This window comes from Quercus lobata, chromosome 2, assembly GCF_001633185.2.
Source record: "Quercus lobata isolate SW786 chromosome 2, ValleyOak3.0 Primary Assembly, whole genome shotgun sequence".
NCBI classification, from domain to species: Eukaryota; Viridiplantae; Streptophyta; class Magnoliopsida; order Fagales; family Fagaceae; genus Quercus; species Quercus lobata.
This window is the reverse complement of record NC_044905.1, coordinates 12,120,724-12,138,873: the sequence shown is the minus strand read 5'-3', so window position 1 is coordinate 12,138,873 and position 18,150 is coordinate 12,120,724. Positions and strand designations below refer to the sequence as shown.

At 31.6% G+C, this 18,150-nt stretch overlaps 1 protein-coding gene across 1 annotated transcript; it reads right to left on the bottom strand.

Moving 5' to 3' along the window:
• Positions 1–9,496: 9,496 nt before the first annotated feature.
• LOC115974516 lies at positions 9,497–10,980 on the bottom strand. The gene has a single exon (XM_031094916.1). The coding sequence runs from the start codon at positions 10,571–10,573 to the stop codon at positions 9,869–9,871; it is 705 nt and encodes a 234-aa protein (XP_030950776.1). The 5' UTR covers positions 10,574–10,980; the 3' UTR covers positions 9,497–9,868.
• Positions 10,981–18,150: the final 7,170 nt, after the last annotated feature.

Sequence of the window (18,150 nt, the reverse complement as noted above, 5' to 3'; positions counted from 1 at the left end):
GCCTTTCTTCGCGCCAATAAATGTGAAGTTATAACCAGTTGGCCACCCAACGGAAAACTCGGCTCCTCATTAGCTGTCTTTTCAACTTTTATTATTGGTAGTCACACTCACTGTACACACATCATCACATGACTAAAATTTGAGAAATCATGTTTTTTTTTTAATTAAAACACGATTCAAATAACGGTGGGTACAAAAGTATGCAATAAAAGTGAGTAATAAGATTTTCCATATAAGATACGAAGATGATTAATCAAAAGAAATACTATGTCAATAACATTTTCATAACAAATCTTAAGTGTCATGTTGTTATTGAAAGTTACAGATGGACAAAAAAATAATTTAAATTTTAAATTCAAATTAGAACCAATAACAACTTATTACTTATGATTTATTGTAAAAGTGTAATAAAAATGTTGTGATAGCCACACACGACTTGGTATAATATGCTAATAGCTCGGCAATTAATCACCGGCTTCTTTTGGCCGCCTTTGTTGTTGTACTTACTATATCCTCTTCTGCCACCTAATTCCAAAAAAATTAGCTCAATAATTGGGAAAAAAATTTATTGTTTGGGCCAAATTGGTCATGGGCCTCGTGGCTGTAAAACTTAGGACCACTACTAGCTAAACCATTTTACTTAATGTCGACTAGGGTCTGCCTCCAAAGAAGGTACTAATTTGCAGAACCAAACATGCTACACAAAAATAATAGATCAGTAGTAGACTAGACCCGACTTCTTGAATGATCCTAACTTCCAAACTGCTTTGCTGCACAACAAAATTCGTATTGGCTGGTTATACGAATCTATAGACCATGAGTTATTACCTATTAGTAGCAGTGATGCAGTATGCACATCTTTCATGTCGTACATATTTCTGTAATTCTTTAATACTACTATACTTTGCTTATGATTGGAACTCAGTACATCCATGGGCAGAGATAGGTGTGTCTCCTGGAAAAAATGACACATTCATGGGCGGAGCTCTGTGTAATAAAAAGTAATCATTATTGAGCAGACGTTATAAGTTAAAGTTCTATCGTTTTGGTCCAACCCATCAAAAGTGGTCTAGTTAAGAACTTTAATCTCAACCCGGCTTGTGTATAGTTGTACTATACAAACAAATAAATAAATTGACACTAGGCATAAAAATATAAATTATAACTTATATTTACATTATATTTTTTATATCAATCAATTTTTTGTTTAATTAATTAACTTTTACTTATATTGATTAACATTTTCGAATTAATTTTTTCTTCAAGCTTTTTATTGTAAGCTTCCAATATGTTCGAAATTAATTATTTTTTTATAATTTTTATTTTAATTATTAAATTATAACATTTTTAACCTACTATTTTAATTAATTTAATAATTTGTTCTGAAATCTTGCTTTCTTACTTTTTGGTCCATTTTGGTCCTGTTCTGTATATTTGGCCAGTTCAGTCTATTTGGTCAAATATCGGTCCTGTTTGGTCCATTAGACTTATCTTTTTTCTTTCATTCTTTTTTTAATTGAAAAAATTATCATTTTAAAATAAAGTAAAGGAAAGTCAAATCACAGTTAGGGTTTGGTTTAGTTGTTGTTAAATATTTTTTGTTCTTTTTTATTTTCAAAGCATTCGTTTTATTTCTATTTTTTAACATATTATATTTGTCTAGGGTTTTTTTTTTGATAAGTATGATGCTGTTTGGAGTGGGTGTCTGCGTTTTCAGATTTTTTTTTTTCTCCGCGCGTGAACAGTAATATCACATGGGTTTACTATGCAGGGAACAAAAATCACTATTTACGCACTGTTTATCACTATTCACAGCACTGTTCACACACTAAAAAATATTAAAAATGGATCTCACGGTACTATTAACACATTTAAAAATTATTTTATTACAGTATTTTCAGTTTTCAGTTTCAGTAACAATAAGTTCAATCCAAACGGATCCTATATTTGTCTAGATAGTACTTAGTAGTACTAATTATCAAATCAAATTATGTGATGATTTTTTTTTTTCTTTGTGCAGGTTGAGACTATCGGGTGATACTAATAACTAGCAGAGCTTCAAAAGAATAAGGATTTTTTTTTTTTTTTTTTTGGAGAAGGAATAAAGAAAATAAATATGAGGGCAGGTATTTATATTTTATAGGCAAAATTTAGATACAGTACCTTAGATACTGTTTGTTAGGTACCCTTTTAAAATTTAGCCACCTGTCTATTTTCTTAACGGAGCAAACGCGTGTTAACAGTTAACATCTTTCTTTTTTTTTTTCTTTTTTTTCTTTTTGCCTTCTCCTTCAGATGTGTGAAAACCAGAGTTCATGACCTAGATTTTGAAGACTAACGTCCCTCTTCTCACACTCTCAGACCTCTAGATTTTGAAGAAATCAAGATTTCAAAAGGAGGAAAGGGCTGGCTCGTGTGTTTCACGTTGTCAATTGAACGATTTGTTGGATGCCAGTCTCTATTTCTTTCTTTGTTCCTCTCTTTTCTGATCTCTCTTGATAGTTCTTTTTCCCGATCTAACCCTTAAACAGTCAGAAAGTCGATGGGGTTGCTGGCTTTTGATCTCAAAGATTTGAACTTTGGTTTGCAATTTGAACGACTGGTTGGGCTCGGTAGGTGCCTGGCTTTGGTGGCTGGAGTGTGGATTCTAAATAATTACTACATGGGTTAATGATAATTTTTCCAAGAAAAAAGGAGGAGAGTCTTAACTGAAAAGGGTCTCTTTTCCCATCCATTTTTCATCTTCAAAACCTTGAAACAGAGGTCACTTTCACTTTCACCTAATGACTTTTCCTTTTGTTTTCTCCTAAAGGCGTGTTTTAGGTCCAATAACGCCTATCATGTCAAACAAATTCATACCCATGTTGTGAAAATGGGCTTTCTTGGTGATCCGTTTGTGTGTAATGGTTTTCTTGCAGCTTATTGTAAGAGTCTTAAATATTTGGTGTCTGCGCGTAAACTGTTTGATGAAATGCCTGATAAGGTTGTGGTATGTTATTGGACTTCGTTGACTTCTGGTTATGCTCAGTCAGGCCAGACTGAGGATGTTTTACAATTTTTTCTTATGATGGTTCAGCTAAATTTGCAGCTGAAAATGATACCTTGGTCAGTGTATTATCTGGGTCATGAACTTTGGCTTTCAGATCTGAAGGACACGGCCAAAAAGAAAAAGAAGAAAAAAAATATGGAAAAAGGATGTTAACCGTTAACACACGTTTGCTCCGTTAAGTGAATAGCCAGGTGGTTAAATTTTAAAAGGGGTACCTAACGAACAGTACTTAAGGTCCTGTATCTAAGTTTTGCCCTTTATATTTTATACTAGTTGGCCAAATGGTACTCAAACTTTACCAAAGCGTCTTCTTTTTTAATATCTAATGTACATTTAAAATATATATATATATATATATAGATATATAAGATACACTTGTTAATAATTTTTTAATAGGTTGAGTTCAAGTTACATTTAGTGTAACTCTAAGTAATGTTACATTATCCAATAACTTGTTATTAAATTCATATTTTGAAAATCTAACCGTTGAATTACATGTTCTATATGTTCTTAACATGCATGCTAATTTTCATGCCAATTAGATGTAATTTACCATTCGATCCATAAACTCATATTTTATACATTATTTTAAACTACAAAAACTTGAATCTAAACAATTGATTGATGACATGTCTATTGATTTTTAATTATTTAAAAATTTTGTAAGTATGAAGAATATACAGAAGATAATGTAATCGAGCGGTGGATTTATCAAAATTCACATTTAATTAAAAAATATTGAGTGGTGTAACATTATTTAAAGTTGGTGTAACTTTAACCCAACCATATATTAACACACACACATACAATTTTATTTTTATTCTGTGTACTTTTTTGGATATATGTCCACACTTTGATTTTGTTTTTTAAAAATGTATAAAAATATTATTTAATAAAACACTAAATGAATCTTAAAAATATTATATAATATATTGGCGTGATGGTCACTCTACAAGTACAAAATTATTGTGAGCTGGGGTTTAAGTTTCTAGGAGGGAAATTCACACACATATACACTTAGATTAGGCTAGAATAAAATTTATATATATAATTTTTTAGAGAGTTTCAACCTATAATGTCCGCTCTTGATAATAGCTTAACCAAGACACTAATCAATTTTTTGTGTCGGTGAGGATTGAATCCTAGATCTCTTATTCAATCATAAAAATATATATATATATATATATATATTATATTATATTTTACATAATGTTCTTTTTTAGGGGCATTAGTAACTAAACTTTCCTTTCTTTTATTGGTGTATGAGTGTATCAGTGTATGGCTGGTAGTTATGGGTTTAACATTAAGAACTCTTCTCTTATTCTCTTGGTTTCACTTTTTTTTTTTTTTTGGTATTAGTCTTCTTAGTTCTTATACACCATTCCCTCTAACATAATACTATTTTATAAATTTTGGTGTGTGGCTTCTTTTTAAGTTGTTGTTGCAACAAACTTCTTTATATTGATTTGCTTTTCTTCTATAAGAGCATAAATATGTAAACCTTCCTTTTCCTTTGTTGTTTGAAGGGTAATTGTGGTTTTAAAATCACATAAGATAACAGCCACTGAACCAAAATATAACCTTAAAATTTTGGTTTTGGAATTTGGATAGGTTTAGTTATGGATCCAATTATTTGGAGTTATTAAACATAATTTTTTTTTAAATTATTGAAAATAGAATACTGTATTTTTTTTTTATTATTTAAAAAAACTAATATGAAAATTATAGCACTTTTAAAAGTTGAGTTGAAATTAGGCTTTTTAAGATATGAAATCGCAAGTAACTTGCAATTTAAAATTGCGACTTCAATTCATAATTTTAAATAAAATTGTGAGAGTTAAGTTTATAATTTTAGATTTAAATGTGAGAGTTCAACTAATGTATTTAAGAGCTTCCACAATTTTCATATAAATAGAAACATAATATTTTCAATTTTCTTATAAACCGAAAGCTAGATTTAGTTTGATTCATCGGAAATCCAAAATTTTGGGTTTAAATTGGTTTTATTATTATTATTATTATTTTCAAAAAAAAAACCGAATTAGTTATTTTATCCAATCTAACAAAGGGGGGCCTCGAAATTGTGTGTTAGCAATAGTTCACAAACTTAGACTGGACTCCCAGCCCAATTATTATTTTTTTCAATGGGATCCAGCCCAATGCATTGCATTGATCATGTGGGCTATAAAAGTCCCAAATCATAATCAAGCGCCCAAACCCCAAACCTGTTTTTAAGTATTATTTTTTCGTCTCGGCATAATACAATGTTCGGGGTTTTGGACTTTTTCATTTGAATCTCCTTTCTCAAAAATAAAATCATCTGAATCTCATTACCTAGAGCAGAAAGAGGAGTAAAAAGAATTTCACCGCAGAATAGACTGCTTTTGCTCAAAATTCATTTGAGTAGTTATATGTTTCTAAACAAATGGAAGATTCTATTTAATAACTAATCATCAATGCACACTAAAATACAACTCTTATAAGAGTCCCTTTCAATTTGTTGCCTGGTATTAATCTTAGCTTGATAGGGCAAGGTTATCATAGGTTTAGCTAGCCATTTTAACTGAGCTGGGAATCTATATTGTCTATATGTTTGTGGACATTTAGTTTTGGATATGTGGAAGGACAGAGTTTTCAAGTTTAACCATCTTAGGAGTAAAAATTGCATCATGTCTTAACACAACAAATATATTGGAAAATTTCCCATTGCCAATACAACTTAAATCATTACAGCTTCTCTTAATATCTGTGTAGAATTGCTGCAGTAGACAGCTTACTGAAGGTGCATTTCATGGCATATTCTCACGCATGTGAACTTATGTGGGACAATGCTATCTTTGAGATCAATTATTTATGTAATTTTAATGGTCCGTTTAGATTGAGGGAGAGGAAGGAGGAATAGAGTGAAATTGGCCTAAAATTAACTTATTTTCAGTCAACTCTACTCTACTCCATTCCACTCCCCCCTCAATCCAAACGGGCCTTAAGTGCAGCGTGAAAGGTACAGCCGTCACTTTAACTTGCGTGATTATTGTAGTCACATTTTTTAATTTGTTGAGTTAATGATAGTCTTATGTGTTCATCTCATTTTAAACATACATGCTCCTAAATGATATAAATTACCAAAACCTTTATGCTCTTATCATTAAATTGTATATCTTAAAAGATAAGTCAAATCTCATTGATCTTGAGTTGGATCGTCAGTTTTTAATAGGATAGCTGCAATTGCCAATTTGTTGATAAAGCATTTCCCATAAAATTAACAGATGTCTTCTGCAAAGAAATTAGCACCCACCAGCCTATTGACCCACCAGCCTATTGTTTTTTCTACTGTAATTGGCAGGTAATTTCTGACTGCAACAATTGTGTAGAATGAATCATAGAATAATCAGGGTTTCGGGGAAGTGCTGATGAATTTTTATAATTCGATTCCCACTTTCTATTAAAGAACACATTGAAAACTTTTTTCTACTTCTTTGTAATCTAAATATGTTTGCAATTTTTCTTTTATATTGTTTCTTCCACTATGGGGTAATTGCTGGCAGACTCCCTCTAGTGTGGTGCATGGTTCTATAGTCTTTTAGGTACCCAGTTGAGTTGGCATCCAACTTGCAATTCGAGTTATCCACAGTTTATATATATATATATATATATATATATATTTTTTTTTTTTTGAGAGGTAGCCACAGTTTATATATATATATATATATATAATATATATATAAAGTTTCTTCAAATTTAGTATAAGTTAAATTAATGCTTAGTTGAATTGAGTTGATTTGTGGTCCATGGATTTTAGCAACGTAATTACCTCTTAAAAGTAAGACGGCAGCTTATGAATCAGAATTTTTAAGCTTTTTTCAATAAATGGTTTAAGGATAGAAAAATTCCTTACTGTAAGATTTTTGTGTGTTGGTCAAATCTTTGTTTTAACTTTGTAGTAGTCTTTGAAAAAGATTCTGTTATTTGTCTTTCTTCTTTTTATGTTAGGGTCCATTAGGTATTGTTGTTCTAATAATGTTATTTGTATTTTTTGAAAAAATGTGTTGAAATATGTGTAATATTGTTTAAAAACTGAAAACTATTATTTAAGTGCATATACCAAACAGCTCCTTAATATCCAAAAAAAAAAGGTTTGTATCTTCATTTATCAAACCAATAAATACCTAATTTTAATCTCTAGGTTGTCTTACAAAAGAAAAGGTTACTTTGCATTAAAGTTCCTTATTGAGATTCTTACTATATCTTTTTTTGTTTGAGGGAAAGATTCTTACTATATCTGATAAAATGCAATTTATTTTTGCTAGATATTTATCTAAGCTGAATTCATCCTATGTGTAGGATCATTGATGTGCACAAAGATAATTTTTTCCTGTGAGCATGTTTTACATGATTAATCATGACATATATATATATACTCAATTGCATATGAACTGCAGTACCTACGAAAGTATGTACTGTAGCTTCTCAGTGTATATCCATAGTGGCATCCTATTATGTACTGTAACTTCTCTGTGTATTCCATAGTGGCTTCCTATCCCCATTTTGGTGTTTATACTCCAATGCAGTAGCTTTAGAATCACATAATTGTATCCGTTTTTATCTCCTGTCTGACTGCAGTGGTTTTTCAGTCTTATACGCTCACAAAATATATATTTCTTAAATTACTGCTATTTTTTCATTTGATTTTGTACATTCCTAATTGGTTGCTGTTATCTTCAGAGATTTCTGAAAGTGAAATATCTTACATAGTCACAGCTGAGGTATGCCTCAAACTGATCTGCTGATGCATTTGTTTTGTTAATTAGTTATTAGTCTTTCATAATGGCTGAGGCTTGATTAATAATCAAGTGGTAACACAACGTGTACCCATCATATATGATCTGTCTGGATGTGTAAACAGATGTTAAATGTACATTTTCTTGGGGTTTTGCATTTGTGTGGCAGTAAAGGATGCTGCCGGGGGGCCGGTTATGTCTTTTACCAATCAACCTGTCTGGTTGCCAGATTACACTTAAAATGGTATTCACATTTTGAATATGAGTTAAGGTAGAACTTCTAAACATAATATATCATGGCTATCAAAATTGTTAACTTTGTTCAGGACCTTATAGCAGCATCAGCAATGGAATTATAGTTAGTTCAGATCTACACGCCAAAATATTGATCCTCTCTTGGTTCAAAGTTCAATTATTTTATCATGGCACAAAGTTTTTTCATAATGTAGTTGTTGCAGGATATCAGAAGGGAGCTGGGTATTATCATTGATTCTTGACCAGGAAGTGCAATCATCAATGGTAGCTAGTTGCATTACAATATTGATTTACAGGCATGGGTGTTTTCTGAGGAATCTGCTTAGTGCTCTCAATTTTTCTAATATTAATTTAGACTTTACAGGTGAACAAGAAATGTGAAAAATGCGCTAGTGATGAGGCTGAGTATTCTACCACTCAATGCAAGCTGTCCTTTTTCTTAAGGTCATCTAAGAATCTTAAAAGCATCTCCAATGGTATATGTAAAGGCAAAATATTTTCTATAATAGAGAATGACACCATAAAAAGAGTTTCCAATGGATTCTTTATAGCTAGAATTTTTTTTGGCTCATGAACAGTAGCCCATCAGACTACTGTTCATTCTTCAATTTTTTTTTTTTCTATTATAATAATTAGGTGTTGAATAAAATGAATGTGTAGTTGTTAAAAAAAGAATAAATAATGAATGAAGAAATAATATTTAAATGAGATAAAGAATCTATTGGAAAATGTATTTGAAAAAATAGGTAAAGAAAATGTAAAAGTCACTGTTTATTTTTCAAACAGTATAAAAATTTGATAAATTTGCTGGAGATGCTCTAAGAAACAAATTTTCTTTATAATTTTCTCTCTATAGATGAGATCCGCGGATGAAGGGTCTGCATTTATCGTTGCATCAGAGAATTGAGTTTGTCCTATTCTTTGTATTCTTTTCTAGCAATGCTCTTCAATGTTTTTAAAGAATATTGTAGTCAGACGAGTGCTTGTTTGTAGCCTTGAAATTGAAATTGTAGGTCAAAAAGTAGATAAGCCTTTTTTTGGACATTTGTCCATGAGTGATAAAATTTGTAGATGATCATTTTGTTATATTAGTTAGACATGTTTTGGTTTCTAGGAGAGATCTTTCTTTCTTTTTCCCCTTTAAAAAGGAAGAAAAATTATGAACCCCAAAATTCATTCTTTTTAGATAGGTAGTAATTATGGGGAAATTCAAACCACACACACTCACGAGGTACCACAAATTATGAACCCCAAATTCATTCTTACTGGTTAAATCATCCCTCAATATGTGGTCTTTTTAATTCTTTTGATTCTCAAAATAAAAATAAAATTTATTTCATTAGTTTTGTACACGAAAGTTGTGCCTAAATTGAATCGAATATATTTTTTTTTTCAGTGCTTGAACCACCTCCCAAAAAAACAACTTGATCTATATGAAATACAGAATTTTATTACAGGCCAAGAAACAAAAAGTACATAACGTTTATCTTGTGGAGAATCAACCAAACAAAAGAAAAGAAAACAGAATCCAAAAGAGAAACAACTACAAAGAGATAACCCGTACTTCCCAGGGACCCGTACTAATTAATAGTTCTATATTTGTGCACCCCAATTCAAAAACACAGGTGGTGATCACAAATAGAATCTAAAAAAGAAAAAAAAGAAGATTACACCACAAACAGCAAAGCTACCCATTGCTGATGCCTTTTATTTACACAAAACACCAAATACCATAATATAATATTATCATCACCAATCACACAATCGTAACAAAAAGTTTCCAACTTCAATGGAGCCTTAACAGTCGACGGAGATTGTCAGTGGCTCCGGCATCTATTCCGGCGGATGCCTCAACGTTGCACCTAAGCTTTGGCCTCAAAGAAAACTTTGGCAGTGGCAAGCTACTCGGAGGTGGAGCTAGACTAAATACTGAACCTGAAAATTTTTCAAACTCTTCTGCACCCACCACCTTACCAAAACTCTTACCTCCTCCAGGCGCCGATGATAAAACCCGAGACACATCCTTTGGTAGATCATTCGGGTCTGGACCTAAGCGCTTGGTGGAAGCTATGATCAAACACTGAGAAAGAGCATGTGTAGTTGTTTTCAAATCTTGCTTTGGGTCTTCTCTCTTTGTGGGTTTTGATTTCTTTGGTGTGAGAGACTGGTCTCTGGGTTTGTTGGGCTTTCGTGTAGGAGGAGAAGAGAGGCCTCGAGTTCGAGAAGGGAGAGATTGGTGTGTTATGGGGTTTGGTAGGGGAAGAAGAGGTGGTTGTTGTTGTTGTTGTTGCAGATATGATTGGTTAAAGAGTGGAGCTGAGGATGGATAAGAAAACGAGAGAGAAGGGTGGTGTAAGAGACCACCACGGATTTCTGAGGGCTTGGAAATGAAAGCTCGAGGAGTTTTCTTCGGTGAGGTTTTGATTTGCTTGTTATACTTGTAGGGAGAGATTGGTCGGTCTGGTGAATATGGTACCAGAACTGCCTCCATAGTTACACTGATTTTGATTTACAGAAGCTAAACAAAAGATCTCAAAATTTCAACAAAGATAATAAACAAAAAGGAGGCGTTGATCTTATAATAACTAGATCAATAGCCTGAAACTTGTTTTATAAAAAAAAAGCTGTACCAGTTGAAAATCTTATCTATCAAAATATAGATCAAGAAGTATGAGAAAATTTCATGAAAGTATAGACAAAATTTAAAAGAAACTTTTAAATTAGTAGATCTTTGGTATATGAAACAAGAAACAAAAACCAAAATGAAAAATCTAATAACATAAGTTAGATATAAGTCAGTTTTTTTTTTCTCTGACCCAGAATTGGATACAAGAACTAGCGTATGTAAGAACGGTCAGATTTGTTTTTCTGTATTGTTTTTTCTATCTCTATGTGTCTTTGTGTCAACTCAGAACCTCTTTATATAGAAACAAGGCTCCAACGGCTACTTTAATATTCATCATTATTAATTTATTGCATATATTATATGAATAATATTAATGTCACAATTACTCCTATTTTACCGACAACCGTTGCGGTAGGTTACACCCTTTAAGGTCTAAAGCCATTGGGATATACACTGTAGGGCGGCTACCGCCGATTCAATTTCGACCGTTGGATCTTGCTTATAGAAATAGCCGTTGGGGTGATTGTGACCGTAGATTTCAGTCCTCGGGTTCCTCGAAGTTTACACTTTATATAAAAGACCACGAAAAATTCCTAGCCATACACGTAATGTTTTAACATGATGGGACCCACGTGCTTTTCATGCATTGTTTTCTTCCTTGTGACCTCACGTGCAAGGAACGAGGGAGGGCAACACATTTTTTATTATTTTTATTATCATTTTTTAAAATTAAGATATTTTGTGGAAGAGAGAGAAAATCAAATGGAGTGGTTTTGCTTGCTTTCTGCAATAACCAATAATACACTATTACTTTTCTGAGCGAATCGTTTTGCTACACGTCGCGGAATTTGAGCCACGTCTTACGTAGCGTTGATTAGATTTTTGTAATGAATCATTGGAGGCCCCATGTGTGCTATAATAAAAGGTTTTGTAGTATATTTTAAATTTTAGTGTGGCATGTATTGGATACAAATATGCAATGCATCCATATTTTGCATATATAGTACCTTTGTTTGTATTTTTCTTTTCATTCCTTTCTTAATGATTAGGCATTCTTAAATCCTAAGTATTTTTGCATAACATCAGTCACGAATAATAGTGTGTCATGATGAGCTCTGCACCGTAGGTTTCATATCATTTTATACGTGAGAGAATGCTAGGTAGTAGGAAAAATTCATTTTCCCAATTTCCATGCCAAATAAAAAAAGAAATTTTATGTCGGTATTATTTTCACAATACTTTTGTAATAAATTTTAAATAAGAGGCTGTTACTAGCTGTTATTAGTGGACAAAAAAGTAATTTCGATAGTAGGTTTAAATTAGAACTAATAAAAACTTATCATCTATGATTTATTTTTAAAAGTGTTGTGAAAATAATGTGAACGCAGCATTTAAAAAAAAATTATTATCTTTCAGAATATTATCTTCAATAGTTTGTAATTATTGAGTTGGTTGAATTGTCTATTTGACATTTTAAAATGTTGTCTAATTTTTATTGAATCGCCTCTTATATATTACATATTCACGTGATATGCTCCCCAAATTTTCACTTAAAATTTAGCTATATATAATTTTAGTTATTAATTTTTTTTATAAAGTGAGGTGGGGTTTTCATTATTGGTGATTCTTTTAAAGAAACGGGGTTTTAGCTAGTCTTGTATCAATAGTTTTACTCTTACCAATTCTCAAGACAAACCTTTGATAAAAGGATCTTCTACTTTATTACTTGACTGTACATGAACAATGGCTATGTTCTCATCAAGAATCAACTCTCTTATGTACTTATGTCCTAGATTAATATACTAATATGTCTAGAATTTCCTTAGCACACTTTACTGTATGCTCTAATCTAAATATGGTGGCTTTATTATTATTATTATTATAGTACAAGAAAATGACTAGTATTGGTTGTCTTCAAATTGATGTTGTTGTCCTATTTTAAGAGAGTTTGCTAGTAGTTATTGCCAAGTTTCCCCCAAGATTCAACAAACTCTGTAATTATATAGATAGTGACAATTTTAGATAATTCACAAAACTCTTTTATACCGCTAGAACAAATGGTTGAGAAGTGGGATAGTAGTATTTTTAAACCTTAGAGTTCAAGAAAATGAATGAATTTCAAATAATTACAAAAAAAAAAACAAATAAATGATTGTCAAAAGTGAGAAAATCTTACTTATATAGTTTGTTAGCTTGGTCGGCCATGTGAGAAAAGAGAAAATCATCTATTCAACGAAATGGATTAATCTTGGTAGAATTTTGAGCTAAAATTTTGCTAATTGAATTGATGTGTCAAAATTGTGGTTGCAATTATAGCTTATCTCTGAAGGATAATGGTGATGGGTTTACATGGTTTTGACGACATGAAATCTGAACAGGGAACGAGAGCTATAGCTGGATAATGCATATGCATGCAATGATCATTCGCACCAAGCAATCATTCAGGCCAGGCAGACAAAATTAAAGACATTTTAACCTCCTAAGGCAATCGGGCCCCCCTTAATTCGCACTTAAAAAAAAAAGCTGATCTGACTAGCTACTATACTATGTGCTCTACTGTTGGTTTTGTTGCTAGAAATTGAAAATGACTTGGGATCTTAATTTTGTCTGGAGACAGATGTCTCAGCAACCGAAAGTTTATTTTATTTTTAATTTTTTAAATAGGTAAATATAGGAGAGGAGGATGTGAGGTTGGGATCATAAACATGAGATATTATAAAAAACGTCATTATCTTTAAACTATCACTTGATGTCTTGAACTTGTCAACGACTTTTTTTTTTTTGGTCAACAAACAACCGAAAGTTTGTGGTAAAGATTTTAGCTATTTAATTATTTTTTTTTTTAATGAAACATATTTCCATCTATAATGTATATAAAATCAAAAAACCTTAACTTTAGGGTTTGTTTTTGCAAGAACTTTAGCTTGACTTCATAATACTTTCTCAAATAAGTTTTGATAGCTTTACATACATATTCAACCGGTGTAATATATTGATTGAATTTAAATTCTATTGAATTTTTAAACTCACCATTAGAGTCTTGTCATAATAACATGGTTGGCCTATATATTAAAGTTTCAAAATTTGTATTCATACTCTTAATATTACATATCGTTTGAATTTAAGTTATTTTGTCCATGTACAGTGATTATGTTATTCTATTAAGTGTCACCTCAACTCAATAGAATTTAAATTCATTCTTGTAGTTCAATGATTTGGCAATGTGCCTACATCAATGGAATTGCAACAATTTTCACCATGTCAAGAATAAAAATCAAGATGGTGGTTACAGTACATGATACAACAAACCCAAATTTTGAGTCAACCCAAATAATCGGATTAAGAAGGGGCCAAGATTCTAAAAATAGAGAGTTTAAAAATGTTTGGACTAATCGTTGAATTTAAATTCTTTTGAATTGAGGTGGCGCTTAATAAAACATAATCACATGTATGGACATAATCACAGAATGACTAAATTCAAACTATACGTAACAATAAGGGTATGAATACAAATTTTGAAAACTTTAATACAAAAATCAAAATTATCCCAAATTTTTAAGGTCCAAATTACAATGTAGTCATAAATTTTTATTTTTTTTTAATTTCACATAAATACATAATATTAAAAGCTTCCAGAGATAAGAATGCTTTGACTTATCAGACGATGGACAAATCGTGGCTGGGGAATGTAGTTGAAGAGATAAGGTTTGATTATGTGAACTGTCTTGTGTTAAACACGAAGCCAATAGAGTAGCCCATTTGTTGGCCAGTCTTTCATTCAGTCCAAATGTTATTGGATTTGAGTCTTTGTTTTCTGATTGAATAACGTTGATCTGTTTTGGCCTAAAAAATAAAATAAAATTCCAGCGATATTTCCTACACAAAAGTCTTAACTTTTTAAAAGCATTTTTGCAAGGTTCTTTACCATTTAGCTTTTTAGGAAAGAATGATAGCAGTATAGCACCGAGTTAATTAATTTGGCATAAAAAATTCCTTAAACTTTGTATAGGAAGCGTGTCTCACGGGTTCCTATTGCATAAAGAAGAGAGTTGTTAAATTTTTTATTTTTAACGAAAGTTTCCAGAATTCTTTAAACACTTGATTATATTCCGATGTGTGTATTGTATATCTTATACATCAGATAATTGCAAGGAATAATTATTTGAGAGTAGTCCCTAGATACTTGAATAAATGTTTCAAATTTAAGATTCCATAAATCTCATGAGGTCTTGAGAACTATTAGACCAACCTTTTAAAAATTAAAATTGACAACATTGATTAATTGTTACCACCAACTTGCTAACCGACCATGTTCAAAAAATCTCATATTCTTACTATATTGCAATTTGCAATTTTGATTTGTTATAATCACACGTTGAAATGATTATTTTTTTCCCTTGAGTTGATAACTAATGTTACCATAAAATAATAAAAGCCAAAATATAATATAGTATTTGATCTTTATAACTTTTAAGATACTTAAGTGTATGTGTAGGCGACCCAAAGATTATGATTGGGCTTTCTTTATCTTGTGGTTGTTGCATCCATGTCGGCAATAAAAACTCCTAGTCAACATATTGAGATTACTCTCAAACGATTCCTATAAATAAAATAAAATAATCTTCTCAAAAAAAAATAAAAAATAAAAGTTAGACCCTAATTTGAAAGAATAATGAAGTGTTTCCAAGTGATAAGTAATGTTATTGAGCTTGGTGAGAGAGTATAATTAAAGTGTGTGGGTGTTTAATAGCTAGTTTATTTCTTAAAAAAAAAAAAAAAAACATTTAAAAAAAATTCATACTATCAACTTATAATATTCCTAATTAAATTAAGGTTACATGTTCTTAGAGCATTCACACACCAAAAATAAAAAACATTTTATGCCACTAAAATGTTACTTTATTTATTTACGTAATCACTTTAACAATACAATCTACCTCATGTCTTTTCAGGGATGGTGCCAGAGTTTTGAGTCAAGGGAGGCGGCTTTACTGTTGGTTGTGTGCAGCGGTTTTAACCTTTGACTTTGTTACTATTTAGTTGCTGAGATTTTTTTTTTTTTTTTTGTAAGAACAAAATTATTTTTGTGGGGCCCAATAATTCACGGACCAAGCCCATTTGTCCTTAGAGAGTCCAAAGGCCCGAGCCGAGGAGAACTATGGCCCAAGCTCTACAATGCAGAGCACCAAACATTTTTGTGGTGCAGCCGAGGACAACTCAGTCCTCGGCAGATCCAAAACCTCACCAAAAGAAGAAGGATAAAACCGGTATAGGGCCAAGCTTAAAAGAGAATCAAAGAATATCCGGGAAAGCTGCTCTCATTGCCATTCAATGCGCTGCCCCTGACAGAGCCGTACTCTTTAGCTTTATCGAACCATCCCCAACAATTTTGGGATTAGACTGATGGGACAAATATCAGTCTTGTAAGGATTGACCCTACACGTGGACGAAGGACAATCAACGCAGACGAGTATAAAAGAAGAAAGTAAGTAAATACAAAGGGAGCCCCATCCCACCTCCGAAAAAGAAAGACTACATAAGGGAGAACCTCTCAACAACACCGGACCTCACTGAAGAAAGTCCGTCGTTGGGTAACCGGGATAAGGCCTCAATGGTCCTCGGATCAACTCCGAGGAGTCCCATCCCATAGGGTGCGACGCCTTAGGGCTTAAATGTTCAAGCCCAACTCCTTTTTTCTACAATGAACTCCTCTAAAAACCATGACCGGGCATCGCCCCTTGACCAGCGACTAGCTTTTCAAGCCCACTCTCTACAAATCATATTGTGAGGGATCTTTCGTGTGTGAGCCCAAAAATGTTAATGGGCCGCAAAGGAATCGTGTCCTTACAATTTTTGTTTATATTTTTTTAATAAATGATAGGGTTGTTTATTTTCAATAAAATTGGTTAATTGAGTTTAATTTTTATTTTAAGTTTTATTATTGGTAATTTTTGTTGTTGAACTATTTTTTTGGGCTTGTGTATTTTGTTTTAGATTTAAATTTTTTTTAATAGTCACTAAAATGAGGAAAATACTAGCACTATAAACTTTTTTATAAATTATTGATGTAATAAGTGGTTAGTAGTAAGTAAAAAAATGATGTGAGTGATGGGTCCATGTGCTACTAAAACAGTTTGTAAAAAAACTTGTGAGTATAGCATTACTCTTAAAAAAATCAATGATATTGTTCAAGAGAAAAAAAATGTAATTTTATAGAACAAAATTACTAAAATTAGTACATATATATATATATATATAATAATAATATTAAAAAAAAAAAATTCAGGGGGCATGCCCCTCATCCAAAGTTAGCTACGTCCCTGTGTCCTTTATTTCGCAATTCTTTTTATTAAAATAATATTATACTTTGCACACACAACATTAACAACAACAACAACAATAAAAATAAATAAATAAATAACTTAATAACGCAAACAAATCCAAACCCGCACACCCAGTCCCATCGACACGCTAAAACCAAATGCAATCCCATCACGGCCCAAACCCATGCACGTACCTAACTCCGCCATGCAACCCACAACCCCCATAACACCACCCACGGCTAGATTGGCCCCTCTCACCTCATTGACCTCTCCTTGTCATCATCTCCCCTCCAATCTTGTTGTCAACTTCCGTAATCAATGCCCCCTAGGCCCTAGCAGTAGAGGAGAGAGAGAATGAGTGGGTGACCATAGAAGAGAAAGAGAATCAATCAATAGAGGAGAGAGATAGTACAATGACGTGCACATCACCGCAAAAGAAAAATATATTTTAGTCATTACTCTTTTTTACTCATTACCATAAACACACGTATGAATTACGATTGATGGAAGCCTAAATTGTAATTTGCCAAAGTATGATGGGATGTAGGTATAATAATATTGGGATCTATTGACGCAGGGACGGACTTGAGATTTTAAGTTAGTAGAGGTCAGAGTATAAAGGGGGAAAAAAATCCAAATAGACATTTATATAATATTAAAAAATTATAAATACTTAAAATTATTATTTCTAAATACATTAAAATGTAATTATTTATCAACAAAAACAAAAATAAAATAATGTTTTTTTTTTAATACTAGGTTGGCTAGGATTTTATTTATTTATTTATTAGTTGAAGTTAAAGCATTCACAATGGTGTTAAAAATTTTAACTTTTAACACCTTAAAAAATTACTTTATATATTTTACTACCTCACTTTACAATACATATAATATCAAATGTTCTATTTTTTTTATAACTTTATCTAAAATAATATAAACGATTCATCAAAATAATAAAGAAAAAGAGATAATTTGAGTTTTTTAATTGAAGGAAGAGATATAATCTTAATAAAATATTGTATTTTATTTTTAATAACTTGCTACAGTCAATTGGTATTTATACCAGTTTATTGTAATTGCAAAAAATTTAACTTTACCTTCTCCAATAATATATGATTT